At 51.3% G+C, this 23,382-nt stretch overlaps 9 protein-coding genes across 9 annotated transcripts; 5 read left to right on the top strand and 4 right to left on the bottom strand.

The window, feature by feature from the left end:
• On the bottom strand, positions 1–3,888 carry LAJ45_07207 (uncharacterized protein; the record flags this gene model as incomplete). The annotated part of the gene is made up of 1 exon (XM_046116766.1): positions 1–3,888. The coding sequence occupies one exon, from the start codon at positions 3,886–3,888 to the stop codon at positions 1–3; it is 3,888 nt and encodes a 1,295-aa protein (XP_045970168.1).
• A 1,074-nt stretch (positions 3,889–4,962) lies between these two features.
• LAJ45_07206 (uncharacterized protein) lies at positions 4,963–5,751 on the top strand (the record flags this gene model as incomplete). The annotated part of the gene is made up of 3 exons (XM_046116765.1): positions 4,963–5,089; positions 5,150–5,359; positions 5,417–5,751. 3 exons carry the CDS (start codon positions 4,963–4,965, stop codon positions 5,749–5,751), a joined length of 672 nt encoding a protein of 223 aa, XP_045970167.1.
• Positions 5,752–7,575: 1,824 nt separating this feature from the next.
• LAJ45_07204 (uncharacterized protein) lies at positions 7,576–8,490 on the top strand (the record flags this gene model as incomplete). Its single annotated transcript, XM_046116763.1, has 1 exon — positions 7,576–8,490. One exon carries the CDS (start codon positions 7,576–7,578, stop codon positions 8,488–8,490), a length of 915 nt encoding a protein of 304 aa, XP_045970165.1.
• LAJ45_07205 (uncharacterized protein) lies at positions 7,726–8,082 on the bottom strand (the record flags this gene model as incomplete). Its single annotated transcript, XM_046116764.1, has 1 exon — positions 7,726–8,082. The coding sequence occupies one exon, from the start codon at positions 8,080–8,082 to the stop codon at positions 7,726–7,728; it is 357 nt and encodes a 118-aa protein (XP_045970166.1).
• A 946-nt stretch (positions 8,491–9,436) lies between the features above and the next one.
• Positions 9,437–10,431, bottom strand: LAJ45_07203 (uncharacterized protein; the record flags this gene model as incomplete). The annotated part of the gene is made up of 4 exons (XM_046116762.1): positions 9,437–9,543; positions 9,973–10,090; positions 10,161–10,340; positions 10,402–10,431. The coding sequence occupies 4 exons, from the start codon at positions 10,429–10,431 to the stop codon at positions 9,437–9,439; spliced, it is 435 nt and encodes a 144-aa protein (XP_045970164.1).
• Positions 10,432–10,586: 155 nt separating this feature from the next.
• Positions 10,587–10,895, top strand: LAJ45_07202 (uncharacterized protein; the record flags this gene model as incomplete). Its single annotated transcript, XM_046116761.1, has 1 exon — positions 10,587–10,895. The coding sequence occupies one exon, from the start codon at positions 10,587–10,589 to the stop codon at positions 10,893–10,895; it is 309 nt and encodes a 102-aa protein (XP_045970163.1).
• Positions 10,896–13,207: 2,312 nt separating this feature from the next.
• On the bottom strand, positions 13,208–14,288 carry LAJ45_07201 (uncharacterized protein; the record flags this gene model as incomplete). The annotated part of the gene is made up of 2 exons (XM_046116760.1): positions 13,208–14,181; positions 14,252–14,288. 2 exons carry the CDS (start codon positions 14,286–14,288, stop codon positions 13,208–13,210), a joined length of 1,011 nt encoding a protein of 336 aa, XP_045970162.1.
• A 448-nt stretch (positions 14,289–14,736) lies between these two features.
• Positions 14,737–16,223, top strand: LAJ45_07200 (uncharacterized protein; the record flags this gene model as incomplete). Its single annotated transcript, XM_046116759.1, has 2 exons — positions 14,737–15,243; positions 15,501–16,223. 2 exons carry the CDS (start codon positions 14,737–14,739, stop codon positions 16,221–16,223), a joined length of 1,230 nt encoding a protein of 409 aa, XP_045970161.1.
• Positions 16,224–19,435: 3,212 nt separating this feature from the next.
• LAJ45_07199 (uncharacterized protein) lies at positions 19,436–22,564 on the top strand (the record flags this gene model as incomplete). The annotated part of the gene is made up of 5 exons (XM_046116758.1): positions 19,436–20,035; positions 20,171–21,095; positions 21,174–21,267; positions 21,342–21,684; positions 21,746–22,564. The coding sequence occupies 5 exons, from the start codon at positions 19,436–19,438 to the stop codon at positions 22,562–22,564; spliced, it is 2,781 nt and encodes a 926-aa protein (XP_045970160.1).
• Between the last annotated feature and the right edge of the window lie 818 nt (positions 22,565–23,382).

The following is a 23,382-nucleotide window of genomic DNA, read 5'->3' as shown; positions in this document are numbered from 1 at the left end:
CTATCTACCCCCCCTTCCCCTCCCCCCTCTGCCCTCTCTCCCTCCAATCCCACCCCCAAGCTCCCCCCTCAACCGCCTCCGCACCCCCGCAACCTTCAACGCACCAACCTTCCCAGCAACAACCTCCACCCCCCACCCCCTCTCCACAGCCCCGCCCTCATCCTCCATCCGCTGCACAAATCGCCGCACCGCGGCAACCTCGCGTCCCGTCAGCACGAGCGCCCGCTCACCGCCGTCCAGCGTCACAATGTTGAGCGCGGGATCGCAAAGCACTGCCTCGCCGAGAAGCGATGGGTCGTCGATTGACACGTGGTAGGTTAGTCGTGCGATGTCGGGTGTGAGGGGCGTGTGGGAGTGTAGGTAGCGCTCGAGGAGCTTCCAGTGGCGCTTTTCCCAGGTGGGGGCGAGGGCGGGTGGGGGAGGTGCGGTGGTGGTGGTAGTGGTGGTGGTACGGCTGGGACGGTGGATTCGGCGGGGTGGGGGCGCGGGGGCGGTAGGGGCAGGGGCAGGGACGGTGGTGACGGGGACGGTCTCCTGCGCGCTGTTGAACGAAGTAGATGCCGACGCGCGCTGACTCCGTGCTGCAGACTCCCTATTGTTGCTGTTGTTGTTATTGAACGACGCACCCGCCGACACCGACGCCGACGCCGAGTTCCTCCCACGGCGCGCCGCAGGCTCATGTGCAGTATTAAACGACGCCGACGCCGACGCCGACGCAGATGTAGACGCCGACTCCCTCGCACCACCACCACCACCACCGCCGCCGCCGTTGCCGAAAGACGCACCCCCCCACCTCCGCCTCACAACGCTCACAGGCTCCACCGGCGTGATATACGCCTTCCTCTCCGGGGGCACCACCGGCACCACCGCAGCCTCCTCGGCGGGCGCCGCCGCCGGCACGACCATGGGCGGCGCAAGTTTCTGGAAATTGTCGAATATGGCGTTTGGCGGTGGGGGGTCGGGGGTGGCGCTGAATGAGGTTGGGGGGGTTAGTTGCTCTCTGTTGCTGCCGACGGCTTGTGTCTGCACTTCTGGCACTGGCACTGGCACTGGCACTGGTTCTGGTTCTGGTTCTGGGACTGGTTCCAGCGCAGGTGCAGGTACAGGCACAGGTACAGGCACAACCTGCCCCGCTGGCGTCTGCCCTCGCCTCCCGGGCGTCTTCGGCCCCCCACCCCCCGCAGCGGCAGCAGCAGCCTTCCTAGCCCTAATCCTCGCCAGCCGCGCATTCGCCTTCTCAACCCTCGATTTCGCCGGCGACGCCACCATCTTCCGCGGCGACGGCGCCTTTTTCGGCGACGGCGGGTTCTCTGCTGCTACCCTTGGTGTCGCCTCCCTCGTGCCCCGGCGGCGCAAAGGCGTCGGCGCCATCTTCACTGGCGACGCCTTCCTCGGCGACGGCGGGTTCTCCCCGCCCCCGCCCCCGCCCCCCACCACCACCCGCGGCGTCGCCTCCCGGGTGCCCCGGCGCAAAGGCGTCGGCACCATCTTCACCGGCGACGCCTTCTTTGGCGACGGCGGGTTCTCGGCGAGGACTTGTGGGGTGGCTGCGCGCGTGGGCTGCCGCCGCCGCCGCCGCTGCGTTGGTGTAGGGAGGGGCTTCGTGGGGGAGACTTTCTTGGGCGATGGCGGGTTCTCGGTTGTTATGCGGGGGGTCGCGGTGGTTGTGGGTCGTGTGGTTTTTGGGGTGGTTGTTTGTGTTGCTCGCGGGGTGCTCCGCCGTAGTGGGGCGGGCTTCGTGGGGGAGGCCTTTTTCGGCGACGGCGGGTTCTCGGTCAGTATTTTTGGTGTTGCTGCGAGCGCGCGCCGCGGTGTGGCGTCACGGATGGGTCTGGGTGTTGCGGACGCCTCGCGGGTGGTGCGGCGGAGGCGGTCTTTCATTGGCGGTGTTTGCATGCCTCCTTCTTCAGCCCCTTCTTCTTCCTCTTCATATTCCTCTTCGTCCTCCTCTTCCTGCTCGTCCTCGTCCTCGTCCTCGGAATCAGCAGCAGCGGCAAACACATCCCCCCCCTCCCCTTCTCCCCCCATCTCCCGCTGCCGCCGCACCATCGACGCCTCAAACGCACTCGTACTCATCCCCACCGGCGTCCCCCCCACTGGCTCCGCACCGAACCCCGCCACAACAATCGTATCACCTTCCTCCTCCTCCTCTTCTTCCCCATCATCCCCCTCTTCCTCCTCTTCCTCCTCCTCCTCCTCCTCCTCAGGCGTCCGCTCAACCACCCGCCCCCCCCTCCTCACCACCGGCGTCGCCTCGCTCCGCGGCCCCGCCTCCACCTCCCACATATCCCGCACGATCCGCTCCGCCTCCAGCGTGTCCTCCTCAATCTCATCCGACGCAATCGTGACCCGCGCCGCGCCCGCGCCCGCCGCAGCCGCAATCACGCCTGCGCGCTGCGCGGCCCACGTCCGCTGTAGCGCGGGCGGCGTCAGCTCGAGCGGCGGCGCGTCGGACCATGCTGGTTCGACGTCGGGGTGGGCGGGGTAGTTGGCGTCTTCCTCGTCTTCGTCGTCGTCGTCGTCGTCCATGATATCCTCCTCCTCGGTGGCGTCCGGATCGTCGTCGGAGCTCAGCGCCATCATCTCTTCCAGCTTCGCGCGGTCCAGCGCCTCTTGCGCGTCCTGATCGAGGGGTTGTGCGGTGTGGCGCTTCCGTGGCGTGGTGGACGCGGCGCGGCGCCGCTTGAGTGATAGGACTGCTACTGCTGGCGGGGAGCTGCGGAAGATTTGGCTTTGTGGGTGGGATTGGGATTGGCCGCGGAGGTGGTCGGCGCCGTAGAAGCTCTCGGCGCCGACGGGGTCGTCTTCCCACATCCCCTCTGGCGCCTCTTCCGCTGCGGCATCGTCGTCGTTGTCGTCTTCGGCGAAGGTGAAATCTGGTAGCTCTTCTTCTGTGTCTGAGGAGGAGGCGAGCATGTTGCCCACGTGCACCTCCTCTTCCTCCTCTTCCTCCTCGTCGTCGTCGTCGTCCTCCTCGGCGTCCTCAGCAATGGCAGCGGGAATCTTGGACGACGCAAAGTCCGGCAACAAGCTGTTCGTGTCAATGATGCTAAACCCCTCCATGTCATCATCGTTGCTCGTCGGCGTGCTGTTCCACAGCTGCAGCGGGCGTACCTTCCTTGGCGACGGCGACGGCGAGGAGTGTACTTTCTTTCTCGGCGAGGGCGTTTTGCGCGGGGAGCGCGGCGTCTCGAGGGTTTGTGGTCCGCGCGGGGGGGATTGCGGTGTGGCTTTCGGCCCATTGCCCCACGCGGTGGTGGTGGTGGCGGTGGTGGTGGGCCGCGCAGCAGCAGCGGGCGTCAAAGTGCGTCGCCGGCGCGCGGGCGTGGGCCGCCGCTTCTTCAGTGATGGTGTCTGCGTGTGTGCGTCGCGGGGCGTGGAGTGCGGGAGCGGCAGCTCGCTGGGGCTGCTGAGGCCGCGGAGGGGGATCTTTGTTGTCTTTGTCGTTGTGCTGAGCGCCATTTGTGCTGGGTGTTGTAGTAGTAGTGGTGGTTTAATCTGTGGCTTGATGTCCCTCTCTTCTTCTTCTTCTTCTACTTCGAATTCTGCGTCGTCGTCGTCGTCGTCGGGGGTGGAGGCGCGTGAGGCTTCGACGACGACCTTGATGCGCCACGGGGAGCGTGATGGGGAGCTTGTGTGTGTGTGGGTGGTGGTTGTGTGCGTGTGGTGGGTGAGTGTCTTGCGCAGCGGGGTGCTGGGTTTGGGCTTGTGCTTGTGTGTTCTGCTGTGGTGGGAGTGCGAGTGCGGGTGCGGGTGGGGGTGCACGGGGAAGGTGTAGATGCTGGGGCCGTCGAGGGACTGCAGGGGGTCGGGGGAGGAGGTTGTGGTTGTTGTGAGCGGTGGTGGTGGTGGTGGAGGTGGAGGAGGTGCGGTGAGGGGCGGTGGCATTGAAAGGTCGTGATGCAGGTCGTGGTGTTGAGACTTGTGGTTTGTGGTTGCTAGGGCGGCAATGGTTAGAGACGGACGGGGGCGTCAGGGTGCAGTGGGAGAGGTGTTGTTTTGTTGGGCCGGGTAGCTGCGTTGCTGTGGTGATGGCAATATCCCCCCAGACAAAGATTAGATTAGATCCGTCTACATACTCTACCAAACCTTATCCCAAGACCGGTTGCGAGCGAGTGCAGCACAGGATATCACTCGTTTTGCACATCCACAATCTTGGGGTGTCGAACCCTACAAGTGAAATTGTCACTGTGGATATCTGTCATTGCCATGTCGACACTGTTGTTTCTTTTAATTCGACTGTATCAAGATAAGGAACGGGTTTAGTTGTCGGCTCTTAACGAAAATGTGTTATATACGATCTCTTTAGTCTTATAAACTGCGCTCTCAATAAAAGACACCTGCGATCCCCCCCACAGAGCCTCCGTGTGACATCGATTCCAGGCTGCACTGTCAACCACGGCATATGATTAGGGCGCCGATATTTCCCCGGTACTTACCTTAGCACCTCTGAATAACTATTACCTGCTTACCAACCATCAACCACCGACCACCAACCACCAAATAATCACCCAAGCACCCAACTTCAACCCAAGACATAGTTCTCTCGCACGAGAGATACCTCCAACCGGGAGGTTCCGTATATAAATATACTACAGGGTCATCCGAGTAAAACAACATCGGATTACTAATACCAAACCCGGAACTCCGTCGTCTTTATTATCAAGCGTCGCGCATCGATCGCATCGCATATTGGAGCTGGAAGATGAGCTCGGGTGAATTCTGGCCTATTGAAATGTCCCGAGGGTTGGTTAATTAGTTGGATGATGATGATGACGGTGGCGGTAGTTGTGGTGAGGGTGAGGATGAGGGTGAAGGTGAGAGTGGTACGAAGGTAGTGGTGGCTACATATATAAACTCCACAAGCACAGCTGTTTAATTATCAGAACTCCACAAATTACTCAAACCACCACCCTCTCCACCCCGCCAACCAACCAAACCGAAAGAAAAAAAAAAGTCAAAATGGCCGCCCACAACAAGCAATTCACGCTCTACAGCGTCACCGCGGGCCCCAACCCGTGGAAAGTCAACATAATCCTCGAAGAGCTCAACCTCCCCTACGAGACCGTCTACATCAGCATGTTCTCCGGCACGCTCCCCTCTCTCCTATACTCTTTTCTCCAATACTAACCACATCTTCCCACTACAGGCGAACATAAAAAGGCGCCCTACCTCGCCATCAATCCCAACGGGCGCATGCCGGCACTGGTCGACCACTCCAACAACGACTTTACCGTCTGGGAGTCCGGCGCCATCATCCTCTACCTCGTGAAGAAATACGACACCGCGCACACCATCTCGTTCCCCGACCTTGAGAGCGACGCCCTCGCCACACAATGGCTGATGTTCCAGATGTCCGGTTCGTGCCCCCCTCCCCCCCTCTCTCCCACAACACTAACACCACCCCAACACACAGGTCAAGGCCCCTACTTCGGCCAATACGTCCACTTCGCACACAACCACGCCGAAAAGATCCCGAGCGCCATCGCGCGCTACCGCGCCGAGATCGACCGCATCCTCGGTGTTCTCGAGGGCGTTCTGCAGGGGAAGGAGTATCTGGTTGGCGACAAGTACAGCTATGCCGATCTGGCGTTTGTGCCGTGGCACTGGGTGCTCGAGTATTTTGAGGAGCTGCGGGGGTGGAGGGAGGGCTTTCCGGCGGTGGCGGCGTGGCAGGGACGCATTGCGGAGAGGGCGGCGGTGGTGACGGCGAGGGAGACGAGGGAGGGGGTGTTGGAGAGGAAGAAGTAGATGTAGATGTGGATGTAGAGGTAAATACCGTCAATTCTCGAATAATCCACTATCCCCGTATATATTTGTATGTGTCAAGTCCGAACCAAGGCGAAATTGGCGTATCAAACTTCACGGATTTCGTGCAGATACATACTTTTCCTCACCCAGAATTAAGATAAATTTAGCGAAGCGGGGATAAGTGGGTTTCTCGAGAATTAACGGTAGAGAGTTGTCAATGGAAATATGGATGAGAGTTGCGATTTCGATGCTGTTGAGACGAGTACTATGTGCGATGGGATTGACGTTGGGCCGAGTGACGGGCGTATGGTTCTTCCGTGCCGAGTGATATTTTGTGATTAGTAGCCCGGCCCCCCCCCCCCCCCCATGACCTCATGCTCACCGCACCAAAAATATTAATACACGGAGATCTATAGAATTAACTCAAAAAAAAACACCGCCTACAATCAATTCGTCCCATCCCATGCTCACCGCGCGCGCGCGCCGATCAGCAAGATTCCGTGCTCGCCCTCGCAACTGACGTCGTATGATTACAAATCATCCGCTTTTTTTTTCTTTTTTTTTTTTTTTTTTTCATGTTATGGGTGCGCCCACCCACTCTTGAAGGTTGGCCAAAAGTGGGGCGGAAAGTCAATCGCTGATATGTAACTTTATAGATATCAAAAATGGAACCCATAAAGTTATATCAGCGATTGAAAATGGCTGTTTTTGTATGTATGTATGTATGTATGTATGTATGTATGTATGCAAAAAGCGCCAAGCTTAAGTGGAACAGTATTATACCCCCCCCCCCCCCGGAATTCAAGCAAACCTGATCGATTGAGTTGTGGCATTGGTGCAGGAAAAATAGCTAGAAATGAGCCCCTCTGGTTGGCCGCCTATGAGTCCATATCTATTGCAGCCACATCTAGAGTATTTGCCGTCGTGTTACTTTTAAGAGTGCGCGCACCATACTAATACACACCCAACCCTAACCCACCGTCAAAATCCTAGCTAGCTAGTTAGTGCTTAACTCCGGATTCCAATCTGCAGGCTGTCACAAGAATTACTCTGTGCTCCCCGGTCATGCAAGAAAGAAAGCTTAGCAGCGGGGTGACGGGGTGATACATCTGCCCGGCGGGATGATTTAGGTAAAACGGGTACCGTTAATTCTCGAGAAAACCCATTATCCCCGCTTCGCTAAATATCTTAATTCCGGGTAAGGAAAATTAAAAGTATGTACCTACAAGGCTCTGGCAGTTAAGTGAGTGAACTAAAATTTTTTTTTTTTTTTTTTGGGGGGGGGGGGGGGGTGTTGACTGGTGAGGATATTCCGTTCACTCACTCACTAAATCCCAGAGCACGAAATCCGTGACGTTTTGATACGCCAATTTCGCCCCTTGGGTTCGATCGGACTTAGCACCATACAAAATACGGGGATAGGAGAATTAACGGTGAGAGTAGCTAGGAAGGGGCAGGGCGGAGAACTGAGGGACGTTGGGTTGGCGGATTGATTGATTAGTAAACAGGGCTCGAGCTCGGATTGCGTAATTTGGGTGGTGATTTCTAATTGAATTGCGTGCTGGTGCATGGGGGAAGAAGCTTCGAGGAATGGGCTGAGATATCATGGATCAGGTGTGAATTGGGATGCGATTAGAGTACTACGTATGAAGGAGGGAGGGAGTGGGTGGGTATATAGAGAGCTGTGGGAGTCGCCGTTGGGAGGTATCGATTCCAGCTATATAGCTTGTAAGGCAGTATTTGGGTATCTATATCTACTACTACTATTTGCACTACGATTTTCACAACAATTAGCAACTTTACTACTACAAAAGCAAAAACAAGATGAGCACTGTAACCCAAACCCAAACCTCCACCTCCACCTCTACGCCTACCCCTACTGTCGCAACAGAACCCACCTACCCTCCCTACGGCGACGTCCCCGCAGCCCTCAACTACCAGGGCCCCATCACCACCGACGGCGCGCCCCCCTTCTTATTCGTCGAACCCCGCGCCACCGGCCCCCAAAAAAACTACATCGACATCCCACACACCGTCACCATCCACGACCTCCGCGGCCTCGAGGCCGACTTCAACCTCGACAAGCAGGCCTTCCAGCCCGTCCTTGACGTCCCCTCCACCGAAAAGGAGTTCACCGATGACGCCAAGATCGAGCGCGAGTACTACCCAGAGATCAAGGACATCCTGAAGAAGCATGTCCCCGGCCTCGAGGAGGTCGTCATCTTCGACCACACCATCCGGCGCAAGGGGCCCACGGCCACGCGGCCGCCCGTCATGAGGGTCCACATTGACCAGAGCGTGCCCGCGTCGTACCAGCGCATCCGGCAGCATCTGCCCGCCGAGCGCGCAGAGGAGATCATTTCCGCGGGCACCCGCGTGCGCATCATCAATGTGTGGCGCCCGATTGGCGGGCCGGTCGTCGATACGCCGCTTGCGTTTGCCGACAGCAGGAGCGTGGAGGAGGAGGATGTGGTGCCGGTGAGACACATCCTTCCAAACCGCGAGGGCAGCACGCTGGGGGTGAAGTTCAGGGAGGGGCAGAAGTGGTGGTATTGGAGCGGCATGAGGGATGAGGAGGTGGTGCTGCTCAAGTGTTTTGATACCGATACGGTTGTGGGTGGCGGGGTGGAGGGGCGGAGGGGCAGGACGCCGCATACGGCGTTTGTGCATCCGGGGACGCCGGTGGAGAAGAAGGGGACTAGAGAGAGCATTGAGGTGAGATGTTTGGTGATTGGATAGAGTGGCCGGCGGTGGGTTTGTTGGTGTAGAGGGGGATTTTATTATGAGTAGTTTCCGAGTAGATCATGGGTAGATCTATAGATCGAGAGGTGTGTCGATGGTTGTGTTTGTAGTTTGTGGTCTGTATTTGTGTTTGTGCTTGATTTTGCTCGACAGCATCTGTATCTTTACCATAGCTACTGTTCCTTTTGTTATCAATCATTATACCTACATGTATACTTGCTATCGGACTAGCGTGCTTTTGTGACCACGAGTGATATCTCATGTTCCAACCCATCCCGTCCACGCCGCCTTGGCTGCGGACCCATAATGCCATATATCCCCTCGGCGGTCAGGAATTATTTTTGAGTACTTATTAGGGGTAAATACATGCCTTATAATTATAAGGATATTTATAAATTATCATAGAAAAAAACCAGTATCCAGCCTCCACATCATGTGGTATTAATAGTAAGCTCAAAGGAACAGGCAAAAAACCTTCCTGTTAGCTTGAGTCTCCACCTGTAAGTGTGACTAAGCCAACGTTAATTGTAAACGTCATCCATTCCGTGCTATCCGCCGTGCATACATCTTCCTCTTAAACAAATCCACAATCTTCTCCCCAATACCTCAGCAAAAAACAAAGTACATATTCCCCGCATCTCTTTATCATAATCCATCTACAATGCTGCCCCTATATACGTCCTGTTCGGCTTTTGGCAGTGGTCATGTAGCAGCAATCTATTGTCATAGTGGGCAGACGCATATTTTCGTATTTCCTTTTTTGTGCTGTCTTTGTTGGCGGGTATCTTCTTCATCCATCAATAACGCACTTTGCTCTTAATTTTGGTTCTGGAAAAATGACACAAATGTACTGACATACATGTATAGACTACTACAGCCAGCTATGAACGAAAAATGAGTGCTCTTTCCGGAACTCCTTCCTTGTGCCACTTAGGAGCTGTGACTAGCACATCTCATTCAGTCGGACGAGGCTAAACCTTTGGTACGATACCAGGAGCGTGTTGACCTGCGTTGACGACTGACCGAGCATAGGGCCGGCAGCCTGGGTAGCTAAATTTAAATGTAACGTTAACTGCTTGGTAGTGGACCTGAAAGTTACGTATTTGTGAACTTTACACGGGCTCACGATGTGGCAAACATATTCGGGACGATATGGGCCAACGTTAGCTATAGGAGGAAAGACGGTGTCGTATATGGAATTAAAAGATCCCCAAATTCAAGAGGAGGCTGGCTAAATGCGCACGATAATATGAATCTCATGGTTTTATTTTTTCATATGTACGATCGAGCTAATTACGTGCATAGGTGATAGAAGAATAAACTACTGGTATTGTTGCGGTTAGACAAAGGCAGGCCACCACCCAATAAACTACTTACAATATATAGTTGGGAGAAGGCTCGGATGAGATAACCCCCACAAAAACAAAGGAAAAAGAAAAAAAAGAGAAAGAAGGAAAGAGGGGAAAGAAACGAAAACACCGCAGCACAGGACCGGGGAATCCTCCCAGTCCTCCTCACAATCGTCCGTCGTAGGACCAAAGAATCCTCCGTCTTCCAAAAGCGGCGCCAGCCGGAGATAATACAGTCTCGGCAGATACTATTTATGAAAAAAGGATGTTAGAAAAGTAACCATGAAATAGTATTAGAGGATCAGAGGGATAACATACCCTTGCTGCGGTTTCCTCTAGTTGAGGGTGGAACCGGAGACAAGGGGTTGGGATATCCCACCAGGCCATTCTCGAGGGGCCAAGGCCAGGCAGGAAGGAAAGGATACCCAACCAAACCCTTCTCTTGCTGTCAGAGAAGGGCTGCGAGGATACCCAACCAAACCCTCCTTTTGCAAGAAGCTATTAAAAAGAATGATGTTAGCAAAAGATCACGGTAGGAGGGTATTAGTAAGTCACTTACAACTCTGGAGGTAGCGACAGATATACGCATGAGGCGTGGCTGGCAGTCCTTCTGGAGGGAGAAACTATCACCAAGAAAGATACAAAGTTAGCACAATCAACTAAGAAAGAGAGAGAGAGATAGAAGAGATACGAACCTGGAAACTCCCAATAAGCGACAACTGGGGTTCGGATTTACCCCAGTTGATGTCGAGCCTCACCCCAGAACCCGGAGGATCAAGTCTCATAGGAGTAGCTGATGGCTGGCAGCCATCAGCTACTCCGGGTGAGGGGAGGGAGGGGGGAGTGGTTGAGGAGAAGAAGAGGGAGAGGAGGGAGAGGAGGAGAAGGAGGAAGAGGGAGAAGAGAGGCTCCCAAGGCAAGAAACCAAGGGAAAAACGAGGCTTGAATCCCGAGAGCCTTAGGATTTTGAGGTTCCTCCAGGAAGCGGAGATGAACCCCTCAATTCCCCCAGAGATACTGGATGATGACAATGAAGAAGAAGGAGAGAGGTAGGGAAAAGGGCTTATATAGAAATCCAGATTTTAGCCAAGGCTGCTGTCGGCGAACTTGTGCATTCGGCCTTGGCTATTACGACCGAGGCGGCCAAATAGAGTGCATACATCGGATGGCCGTTTAGAATCAACCTAGTTGTTCATTATGGTATCCGAAAAGAGCTCGTGGGGACGGGGTTTTACCTTATGGAGGTGGTCTGAGAATACACGTAATACCATGCTCTTCTACGGCAACAAACAGCCCGGCCAAAACAATATAAAAGAATACCCAAGGAAAGATCGATAGCAAAACGCGGAGATCATTACAAAACAGCGGATAACTTTTGTATCCCAGTCACAAATACTCACAGAAACCGATATCACATGTACGCATTACATGTATATAGATGGATGTAATTTGGTATCAAGCTGCGTGTAGTGTTCGGTCGACCGACTCATAGACACGCAAGCGGCAAAGATACATGTAGTTTTAGTACAGGAACCCTAATGGAAATAAGACTGCTAGCTCAGAAATCCTACTGTAGCTATCGGCAGCAACAATCGGGTGGAACAAGTGATTTTCATCGGTAACCCCTAATGCCATTACTCGGGCTGCTGAGAGCTAAGGCGAGATCAGGATCTTTAAAAAGTTCCAAATTTCATTACAGATGCAGCATAAAAATGACATGGACCGCAGTAAGCCAATGAAAAATCATTTTCTGCGCTTTACAGAGTCTTGGTTTGCTCACTAACTGGATTCTAAACGGTCACTTAGGTTTGTTTATTGGCGATCCTATCAGAAATTTTGTTTTGGAGACGAGCGGCAAAAAAAAATTCAAAATTCGGGGGTACCGCTGAAGATTTGACAAAACCAAGTGTAGAGCTCAAACCCCCCGAAGGCGGAAGGGTGTAGGTTCACAGCTCATCACTCGTCAACCGAAATATCGTATTCTTTAGATTTCTGAATAACTGGGAGAGTAAGATTATACTGAGATCATGCATAGGTTTGACTTTGAGGGATATGCTGTAACACCCGGCCAGGTGCGGTAAGTGCTAAAACCCTGCCAAGGATATGGCTAGCACTGGGCGACCACCCTTCCTTCAATGCATAGCCTACCAGCCATCAATCCTCATGGCCCTTATTCACAGTTTATATCAAATCCCCAACGAATAAATATTTTCACCCTTTACAGAATAGGCATTCTACTTTTTTACAGGGCTATTCTTGGTTTTTGGCCAACGCACCATTTAGGAATCTCATTCGATAATCGAAGCGGTTACTCACGACTGTCCCCCTCGAAGATTTCATCTACGGCTAGGTTGAATCAAATAACAGAGGGGGGGGGGGGGTATTTTAGCAATGGCGAGTGGTAGCAAGGGGGCTGAATGGACAGTACTGATATAGGGTGTAAACCTAGGTCTGATGATATTTCTTTAACTAAGGCCAAGGAGTTCCTTATAGCCTCATTGACGCCTCAATTCCATTAACATTATGTGTAAACTTTGGGTCGAGTTGAGTTGGTTTCATGGTGAGGAATCACAAATCTATCTTAAACCGGGATTAATAATGCTAACTATGAGTAGTAACCAGATCACATACAGAGTTTTGGATTTGGCCTTCCAAGGAGGGGACGATCATCCAGAGTGGAGGAGATATATTTATTGGAGTAGAGAGGCACCCAGGTGGAGCTCAAAGAACTCACTAGAATCAAGCTTTCCTAGACTTGTCGGGCCTTTAGTTTGAAAATTGAAGCTGGCCCATGACTGTTATAACGGACCATTTCTCCGAGATAAAATACCAGAGGCAGTGATGAATGGTAACGAGTCGGATAACATAGTTTGATAACTTTTGGCTTAACTGACATTATTCTCTCGTTTTTATGCATCAACAAAGCTCCACCTGAGGTTATGGACGAAAGATCAATCTGGCTCATTGTTCCTTTGACACTGCGATGTTTGATAATTGAGATCAAATCGGGCCCCCGAAAGAATTTGAAATAATTGTTAGGTAACTACGAATCAATTCTAGAAATAGTGGTAGCTACATAATTGATCAGGTCAGGTATGCGGTCATCCCTGCGGTTTTTGGACCAAGGAGCTGAACTCTGAGGTATTCAGCTTGTTGTTAAAGGAATTGATCGATCAATTCTATTCTGTTACTATTCTTCCTTCTTTTTTAATAATGGGCTGACTCGTGTCATTAAATCTATAAATCCTCCTGGAACGGCGAAGGGGGATCATGGTAATTAGAAAAAGTACAAAACTTTTTAGTAAGCATATAATTTTCTTCCTTTAAAGTTTACAAAAAGAAACCTCTATGTATTTTATCGGTGGTTATACTATAGGTTTCGTATCCATTACATTTCCATCGGTTACACCCCTCGGCTGGTCGAACACCACTCCAACTTCAGCATGTACCAAATCCCACACCCGACTTTTTGTCCTCTCTTCCACTGCCTTTTTTGCCGCCCTCGTATCTATTCTTTTTGGTTTAAGTGGCATTTCATCCCACAGCGAAAACACTATCCTCTCAGGTTCTCCCAACCATTCTACAATCCTCGTCACCATCTCCGCTGAAGACCCTTCAAAAGGCCTACCATCTAAATTGCCCCTCCCTGCAACCCCAAGTATAACTACGTCTGGCTTTGGACACATACTCTTCACCACACCCTCATACGCCCCCAAATGCCCAGACCACAGCAGTACCCCCTGATATGGTATGACAAAATTATACATAATTTGGCCACCGTCAAAATACGAGAATCGATTCGCTTCCCGATCCTTCAACCACTCTCGGAACACCTTGAATTCCTCGGGTGCGTTGGCGAATGCTTCGTCGGGCGCGCTACAGATGTGAGTGAACCCCTTCGTCATACCCCTTGTTACGTCAAGTGTGCACCCGTCTTGACCACCAAGATACACCGTCGCTGTATCCAGCGTCTCTGGCATACTCAAATGATCTCCAGGAGGCATAAGGCAATGGAGGGAAGGGTATGCATGAGCGACAACACCTGAGGTACCCAACGGGATACGCTCACCTCCGGCGATTGCGAGAAGCTGCGAAGGGGGCACGCCGGCAGCACGCATAACATTTATGACCTCTCCGTTCCCGACGATTGTAGCACCCGTGCGGAGGGCAATCTTGTCGGCTCCGGGGAGGTGGTCGAAGTGTGCGTGCGAGATGAAGATATAGTCACATTCCGTAACATCGGACGTAGATAGGTACTGTGGTAAAGTGGAGGGGCGGTCAAGCCATGTATCGAGGAAGATTGTAAGGCCTCTTGTTTTTAGGCGGTAGGTTGTTGCGCCTGTCGGGAAGGGGGAGATTAGTTATTGATGGTAGGTGAGTGAGAATCTGTGAATGAGTGGATTACTAACCAAACCACTCGATAATTGTCTGTTCAGATCCTGTCATAGTTGCGTATCTAGAGTATATAGCGGGTAAATGTAGAAAATAATTCTACTACTACTACTACTACTACTAGCCGTATACAAAGAACATATTTATATGGGCGAACGGAGGGTCTAAAACCATTGGGACTTGTCAAGATGTCGGTGTGTCGGCGTTTCGCTTTCCCCGTGCGCCGATACCCTGTTTCCCGCCTCTCGCACCCATGCAAGCCACACAGGCAGTAGTAGTACCAGGTGCTCGTCCACCTATCACCTATCGTCTATGCTCTAGTGTGTTCAGACAGCCATGATCTAGACTACAGGACTACCTGCATAACCACAGGGATCCGGAATACCTTACCTGCTCTACGGTACAGTGCCTACCCCCAGAAACTGGTTGGCGGTACCAAGCAAACACCAAGCAAACACCACAGACAACAATTCCACGCGTCCCAATATATCCATCCCGAAAAATGCCCTTTAAGGTGCTAATAATCGGCTCCGGCCTCTCCGGCAGTCTCCTTGCCAACGGCCTCAAGAAGTACAACATTTCCTACACACTCTACGAACGCTCCCCCGACCCCTCTTCCTCCTCCTCCCCCCAACGCACCGGTTACCAGATCCGCCTCGGCACGCCAGCGCTCGACGCCTTCCGCCGCTGCCTCACACCCAATGTCAAGGCCACTATCTGTGCCCGGTTCGGGCGTGGTAATGCGAGCGCCCCGATATTATATAGCAAGGGCATGGACGTGTTCGTCGACCTGACGAGACTACCGACATATCCGAAGAGTGCGCCCGTGAATAGGGTTGTTCTGAGAGATGCGCTGGCAGAGGAAGTGGATGTTGTATATGGGAAGGCGTTTATAAGGTATGAGGTTGTGAGCGGGGAGAACGGAGGAAAGAGGATTAAGGTTTTCTTTGAGGACGGAACGGAGGATGTGGGAGATTTGTTGGTGGCGGCGGATGGTAGTGGGTCTAAGGTGGGTTTTGTTGATCTTGTTGTTACCGTTTCCTGCGTTTGGTATTAGCACTGTTGGTGGTACGTGGTGGTAATGATCGTGCTACTACTAATTTTACTACTACTAATAATTCCTACTACTACTACTACTACTACTACTACTACTACTAATTAATACCCACGAATACTTATTATTATTTACTACAGTCTATCGCTGCCTAATCTAGCTTGATACTACTGCAAATTACAATTGAACCCTCACTAACGCTCGATTAACAGATCAACGTTCAAGCCGGGCTCTGTAATATAATAACCCTCACCAAGATCCAAAGCTTCCTGATCAAAGGCCCTCTCACACCCGAAACTTTCGCCCTTCTACCGCCTGAGATCAAGCGCGCCCCCGTCGCCGTCCCCTCCGGCCGCAACCTTCTTTTCGCCTCCTGCTACCTCCCCACCCCAGCCACCAATACCACCACCTCCCATAAATACGACCCTACCCTGGCCTCCCTAATGCTCTCCTACGTCACACCCACCTCCAACCTCCCCACCAACTTCGATACCCTCACCACAGCCGAGATCTCCACCTTCCTGAAAACCCTCTATGCCGACGCCGACCCCCGCCTCAACACCATCATCTCCGCAATCCCACACACCGACATCTACACCTTCAATCCACGGACATCACGGAAGCCACCTGCTAGCTGGCGTCACGATGTGGCAACACCCGACGCCCCGGAGCGTGGGCATCCGCGCGTGTGGTTTCTGGGTGATGCGGTGCATCCAATGTTACCTGGGCGCGGCATGGGCGGGAACCAGGCCATGCATGATGCGGGAAAGATGTTAGAGGTATTAGTGGCTATGCTAGAAGGGGGAGAGGAGATAGATGATGAGGCGGTGAGGACCGCTGGGGAGAGGTATGAGAAGGAGATGATGAAGAGGGCGTTTGGCTGGGTGAAGGCGAGCGGGCATGGATTGGGGAGGATGGGGAGCTTGGAGAGTTAGGGTTTAACGGGTGGGGCGGGTGGATGTTGAAGTGGATTATTTGGGGGGTTGTCAACGTTATGACGGGTGCGGGGTGGGTGTTGGTATTGGTAGGATGGAAGATTGGGGAGGTTTTAGAGGAGTTTGAGTAGATAGATGGTTTGGGTATTTATCTAGTTTATCTAGTCTATGTAGTTTATTCGGCTTCTTAACGATGTGATATTGGACTCAGGTAGTGATGGCCACGGGTTCTTTTGTCAAGCAAGGCGAGACCTAGGGGCTGATACATGGGACGAGACAAAACCAGGTCTGGAGGATGTCTCGAGGCCTCTTGACTTTCCTTTCCCATCTAAATATATCCAGCGAAAGTAAAAAAAGAAAGCGGGGAAAAGAATGTAGCCTCATCCGGCCGGGGGTCGAGTCCGGATCACTCGCCGTCGTACTCGGTTTCTATACGAGGGCATTACCGTTGTGCTAATGAGACCTGAAAGGAAAATTACCGAGTGAGACCTTTAATATACTCTTAAGCTTCAATTCAAAAAGATAATATATCATCAGACCTTTCCCAGCTCGAAGCGCCTCACATGGCGGAAAGTCTCGAGAATTTTGACGGGGCTAGACCATTATCTCGACTCGCTTTTATGGGTATATACAAGACGAGAAGAAGGTTTCTCAAGTCTCGTCTCCTTGTGTCGCGCGCGCCCATCGCTATGGATATATTCCGTAAACCCTCGAGGCCGAGTACAAGCTCACCATCATGAACTCTGACTCGGGACTATTTGTAGCTAGGGTCTGCTAAAAGACTTCTAAAGTAGCTCTCCGGTGTGGTTCTAATTTATTAGTGTCGAGAATTGACGAACGCAACCACACTGACCAACCGACGTGGGACCGAGTGAGAGGAAGTGAACCATCTCATTACAACACCACCAAAACCCTACAAGCTAACCACCAAGCAAGTAGCAGTCCACTCCACGACCAATTAAACACTTAGAATACGCCAACCCACCCAGTTGAACTCGGGTGATTGCCCATGATCCACCCAACGTAATAAATCCCCGTGATCCAAACACTCACAGTACAGGTAGCTGGAGACTGAGCATAAACTTTTTACCCCCAGGTATTTCTAGCAGAAGTCTGTATATAATTAATGAGTTAAAAGAAAAAATCGCCTCCCGGGTGAGTGCAATATAGGGTTAGGTGTATGGTTTAGGGTTAGGGCTAGTCATGGATTATGCTTGTGAATTCATCAATGACATGGGTGCGAATTCTTGAGGTATTGGGCCGAAAGGGGCCTATAGATTCTCCGTAAAATAAACGTGGAAAGGCTTCCTGATGACAAGCAGGAGGTTTCTACACATACTACTCAGAAGTAGCTGAATATATCTTATGAGTATTGATGACCGATGCTGTACGCTTCGATATGTTTTTACCCTCGAGCTTTCAGAAGTCCGCGGTAATTGCGATTTATAAAGCAGAGACCCGGTTTAGCAGTGGCGAAGCTCTGGATTCTGACGTGGATTTATTTTGGGGTGAGATCCGATATACGTGGATATATGCAATAGATAATATACATAGTTCTACACGATTACGAATAATGATGATAATGACGACAACAAATTGGCTACATTTAGTCACATACAGTGCTTTGCAGCAAATGTATTCCTAACTTGTACGTGTTGAAATTAAATACACGATATCTCACAGACCGATGATAGAGGGAAAAGAAGCTTCACAACGAACGAGAAACCATTTTTATTTTATTTATCTATATAAATCGAACTACCTACTATCCATGTTGGAACAACCACATAGAAGTGGTTCAATCCCTATTAATCACTACCAGCAGCCCACGCCCACGTCCCTAAGCCCAGAGGAACCAAAATCCTCTACACCAGGTCTAAGGCCAGTAGAAAATAAAATAAAAAACCCTCCCATCTCACTCCAACCACCAGCCTATGGCGATACAAAACTGAAGATAAGCATGCACACGAAGCTCTAGGCACACCCCGGCGGTTACATCATGGGCATACAAGAGGGAATACCTGGGTGCGGGTAGTTAGAGAGAAGATGAGAGATGGTGATGGTGATGAGTTAATAGGAAGAAGAGAGGGGGGGGGATGGATCAGATTCTTTATAAACTACGTGGTCTGAAGCCGAGCATTGGCACGCTAGATTTTCGCCGACGGCCTGGAATCGTACGTTTATTTTGGCCGCTCGTCTTGGAGGGTGTTACGTACAGGTACATATATATGTATTTTGGTCGCTTGCTTGGGGGGGGGGGGGGGGGGGGAGAGAGATGGCATGGCGTACGTACGTATGTGTGACATTCTGTACATGAGTGCGCATTTCTGTCATCACAGACACCCTGTCATGTTCGTGCGGTAAGTTTAATCTTTGTGACTTTCTTTAGGCTCTCCATATGACCTTTATAAAATTAAAACCAATAAACGAAACTTCTGAATTTGAGAGCGCATCATTATGATGCCTAGACCAATAAATTTGGTGATACGGATATATCATTACAGACAAGCATAAGCCATGTCATAACTACATGTACATGTAGTGCAAACACCAAGGTACTCACAAAAATATTTTTCAGAAAATGTGCTGCTCGACGAGGAGTTATAACGTTCACCCCGGCGATATTGGCGAACTTTGTTTCTGTCCCAGGTATATATATAATACGGTCATATATCCGACAAACCTCCTAGTAAAGATTTTTTTCGCAGAGTTTTTTTTCTCCCACTAGTTGTGATAACATATATCAGACGTCATACCTGTACAGAAAGTTTGTGTTCCCAAAAATAGTCTGCGTCATGACATCTCACCAGCAGAATTTCTTGGCGCTAATCCTGATTGGGAATCCATATTAACCTTCGAAACGACTAGTCAACCTTCCGTGAATAATTTTTCAAGACATCATCATTGGTAGCATAAGTGTCTAACTGATTTTCTAGGTTTTATGTGACTACATTTATACTGGCGGCGGGAAGATAGACCCATTATAATCCCCCGGCACGCAAATGATACCGCTGTATGGCATATCAAGACGTCATGCGTAAATTATAGATCAGCCACAGATCCTCAAAATACGGTCTGTGGAATTAATGAGTCACAGCTATTTCTCGCCGCTAGCAAGAATCAAATAAATAGAAGCCCCTGCCCACCGCCGAATCGCCCATTTCGCACGAAAAAAGGTGAATCTCGCTTCACACCCAAACCCACCGTGCACCATGAAGTTCGGAACCATTCCGATCGCAGCTCCGCTGCTCCTCTTCTTAACATCTAAAACCCTTGTAGAAGCGTCGCACATTATCGGAAGCTACCCCATCTCAGAGCCAGCTCCCGCTGCCTCTACTGCTACTGCTGATAATATTGGCAATGGAGGTAACAAGACTGATATCTCCATTCATTTTCCGCGTCGTTTAATTTCGCGTGCGTACCCCCCTCCCCTCGAGGATCTTCTCCTCCCCCCAATTTCCCCTTCCCGCACCACCCCGCTCTCCGTCTCGGAGGCGTCGGTGATCTGCCAGAATCAGTTCTTCGGCCTCAACCCCGAGAACTGGATCATGTCTGGTGCGACCGATTTCCTCGAGACATACACTGCAGCCACGAAAGGTGATTTCCTCAGGCAGTCGCATGGTCTCTTGGGCTCTATGGCGTATCGTTATCTCGGTGAAGAGGGCTGGAGTTGCAGCGTCGAAAACACTCAGGGCTGTACGGTCTCTTGCAAGGAGATCGTTATGGCGATCGAGGACATTGAGGAGGCGAGGAACGTCTATTTTGTCCTCAGCTCTGTCGCTCATTTCACTGCTGTTACTGATCTTATCCATGTAAGTTAAATATCCCTAACCCACCGACGGTCATTCCGGGTGTTTTAATTTTCCTGCAAGCCCGATCATTTCCAATTTCTTGGCAACTCCCCCAAAATAAAAGATCGATACTGACAAAATTTGCCTCGTTACCAGTCCGGACTTTCTCACGCCCAGAGCAATGTCGGCATGATGGCTCCCAAAATGGCCTTCGACTTCTTCTGGGCCAAGCGTCACACCCACGCCGATGACGTGAAGCTGATGCTCCACCTCGTCATCACCGGCATGGGCCAGCTCATGGAGCTTCTCACGCCCTTCGTGCCCTTCGTGCAAGTGATCGAGAACCTGCACAAGCAGCTCGAGAACTTCGACACCGACATGGCGCGCCGCGTCGAGATGGAACACATCTCGTGGCTCTTCCTCCGCACGGCCGTCATGTTCGATACCATCTACGCCCACGAGTGGCCCGGGAGCCTTAAGGGGGTGCTCGAAGCGCAGCAGCAGATTGGGTTCTATGCCCACATAACCGGCATGCGCGGGAGCCGCGAGAATGAGTATTTCGGGCGGAAATACAATTGGGATGATACTTATTGGTGGCTGTATAAAGGTAAGGAGCGCGAGACGGAGAGGCAGCCTGATGGGAGTGCCTGGAAGGGTGGTTATAATAACATCTTCGACCGCTTGACCCGCTGTGGATGGAAGCGCCGTGAAGGGGAGTTGTGTGAAAGGGAGGGTGGACCGGCCCACCCTCCATCTCATAATGAGTACACATGGAAGGGTATCTATCAAGAGGAGAATGATAGGATCAAGGCAATGAGGGAGTTTAAGGAAGAGGCGGGTAAGAAGATGTGGAAGATGAAGAATGACGCGAAGAGGATTGGTATCAAGGCTTTTGTAGGATGGCTGCCGACTGTCCTGCTCGAAATTAACGATTGGCTGGCCGCCGAAGATGAAGCCCCGAGACAGGATATAAATTTGGCATGGTTGTCCCTTAAGATTCAGGAGAGCACAAGACAAGCGAGGACTCACTTGAGGAGGGCGCACGATGAAATGATGGATCCTGCTGAGTGTGGTTCTTCAGGTTGGTTTTCCATGAATAGCGGCCTTGGTGATGTGTTGATAAGGTGTACGTGTGCTAATAACAGCGTAATATTAACAGGTGAAACAATGCTTTCGCTCGTCCTCTCAACCGGACTTTACTTGCCGTCCAACAGCCATATGCTGAAGGAATTCACCCACCACGACATTGAAAAGTAAGTTTCTCCCCCTTCCTAATACACGTTTCTCCCCCTTCCTAATACACGTTTCTCGCACTAACAACCTCCAGTAAAATCACCAAGAACATTTTCCACAAAGCCTTGAACTCCGCATTGAAGGCTCAAAAGGTCTATATCACCTGTACCGCCGACCTCCAAAGCCGCAAGAAGCCACACCACAACTCCGGAGATTCCACTAGTAGCTGCAGCAAAGACAATACAGGTCCCGCAGACCTCAAGTCCTGCATTACTCTAACCTCAGAGCAGAGCCGTGCCCGAGGACTTGGAGATGAACCCGTAGAGCTTGTTTGCTACATGTACAAATGGGCCACCCGTGGTGACAAGACCAGACACTACAATGAGAGGCCTGCCGGAAGTGATAACTGGGAAGATGATTGGGGCGTCATGCCCAAGGTAGGCTTTTCCACCTCCTCTCTATTTATATCGCACTAGCACTAACCCTACAAACCTTCAGGACGTCATAACCTCCTCAGTTCTCAGCCACCTCGGCCAACTAGACGACTCCTCCATTCTCGTCAGCGTCGACAAGCGCCCCTCCGCCGAGACCATCGCAGACCCCTCCGCCTCTGGCGTGTTCACCATCCCCGTTTGCATCTCGCGCCACAACTGGAACAACGGCCTCCGTGACTTTGGTCACTTTGACAAACTCAGCTCGCACACATCCAAAAAGAACCTCCCCTGCTCCTGTGGCTTTTGGGGTGACGAGACGGAGCAGGTTTGGCGCTCCATGGGTATTTGGGACACACATCGGTCGTACTATCGCACGGATCTCTGCGCGAACCAGAGGAAGAAGCACATGCGTGATCCGCTGGAGATCTATGTCAATGACTGCCACCTTGAATGCAAAAAGGGTGCCTTCAAGCCCAAGCTCGGAAAAGACGGACTATGTGACGTCGTCTTGAATGTCCTTGATGAGCTCCGCAAGAGGGGCTATGAGGAGGACTTGGACCCCGAGATCAGGGATTTCATTTATTGTCGTATCAACAACGACAAGAAGTGCAAGAAGCTGAGGCTGAAGCTCAACGAGCCGTTTGATACCATATTTGACCAGCTCAGCGATAAACCCTATGCCAAGGAGACTCCGGTGCCGGACTCAGTCGTGCATGCTGATGAGGCAGTGAACATCGCCGATGGTCTCTACGGGATGAGTTTGAAGCTGGCATTGACGGCTGAGCATGAGGATAGAATGGTGAAATACAATAAGGGAACAGACGAGAAGAACGAAGCAGTCGCAGAAAAGACTTTTGTACATGGGGCAACAAGGAAAATATAATCACGTTCAACCCTCAATGCTGGTTGGGTTTGTTTATTTTCTCCCGTGTTGTCTTTTGGCGTTAGGTGTTAGTAAATCGCGATAAAAACATTGGATCGATTAAAGACCATCTGGAGATGATTTAGATTGGTATGATGTATCATTTAATATAATTATATAATACAAAAATGAATTGAACCAACTTATTGGATGGCAACTGGTATCTTGATCAATTGCGGCTACCATACGAGTGAGATGAGAGTGAAATACATGTATACACATATTCCATAGTCTCTGGCGGGCCAAATGACCAGGTTACACCTCGGGTATAGTACATGGAAGTAAACCTTTTACCTAACCCTGATGTCTACTTGTCCTCAAACCTACTGTGATAGATCTGTATCTTTATTAGAATCTGATGGTAAAAATGGTGTAAATAGCATGGCGGCTAGAATACCAGCATGCATATATTGGCATTAAAAGGCATAGGATCAAACACCCAAGGCCAAGTGGGGTGAAGAATTTAAAACACCTGGTTTTAATTTGTGCTCACCAGCTTAAGTAAGTGGAAGACCCGCGTGGCCTCTCATACACGGTCGAAGACTAGGCCGTAACCACGAGGTTCCATGAGCAATCCTCCAGTTAATACGAAACTAGGAGGTGCAATTATTCAATTATACCCATATCCACATGTACGTGCAAGTGCTTACTAGATATACAAATGATATTACTCCAAAGGTTTCCCACAACCTCAACCTCAACCTGCTGTTTTGGTACTTGTAATATATCGCTGACACTAGCTGGATGGATAACGAATAGGAGACTTTCGCTCAGTAATT

The sequence above is a fragment of the Morchella importuna genome (genome assembly GCF_003444635.1).
Source record: "Morchella importuna strain M04M26 chromosome Unknown Morimp01GS022, whole genome shotgun sequence".
NCBI classification, from domain to species: domain Eukaryota; kingdom Fungi; phylum Ascomycota; class Pezizomycetes; order Pezizales; family Morchellaceae; genus Morchella; species Morchella importuna.
Note: the sequence above shows the minus strand (reverse complement) of the source record. Positions and strands in the feature narration are given on the sequence as shown.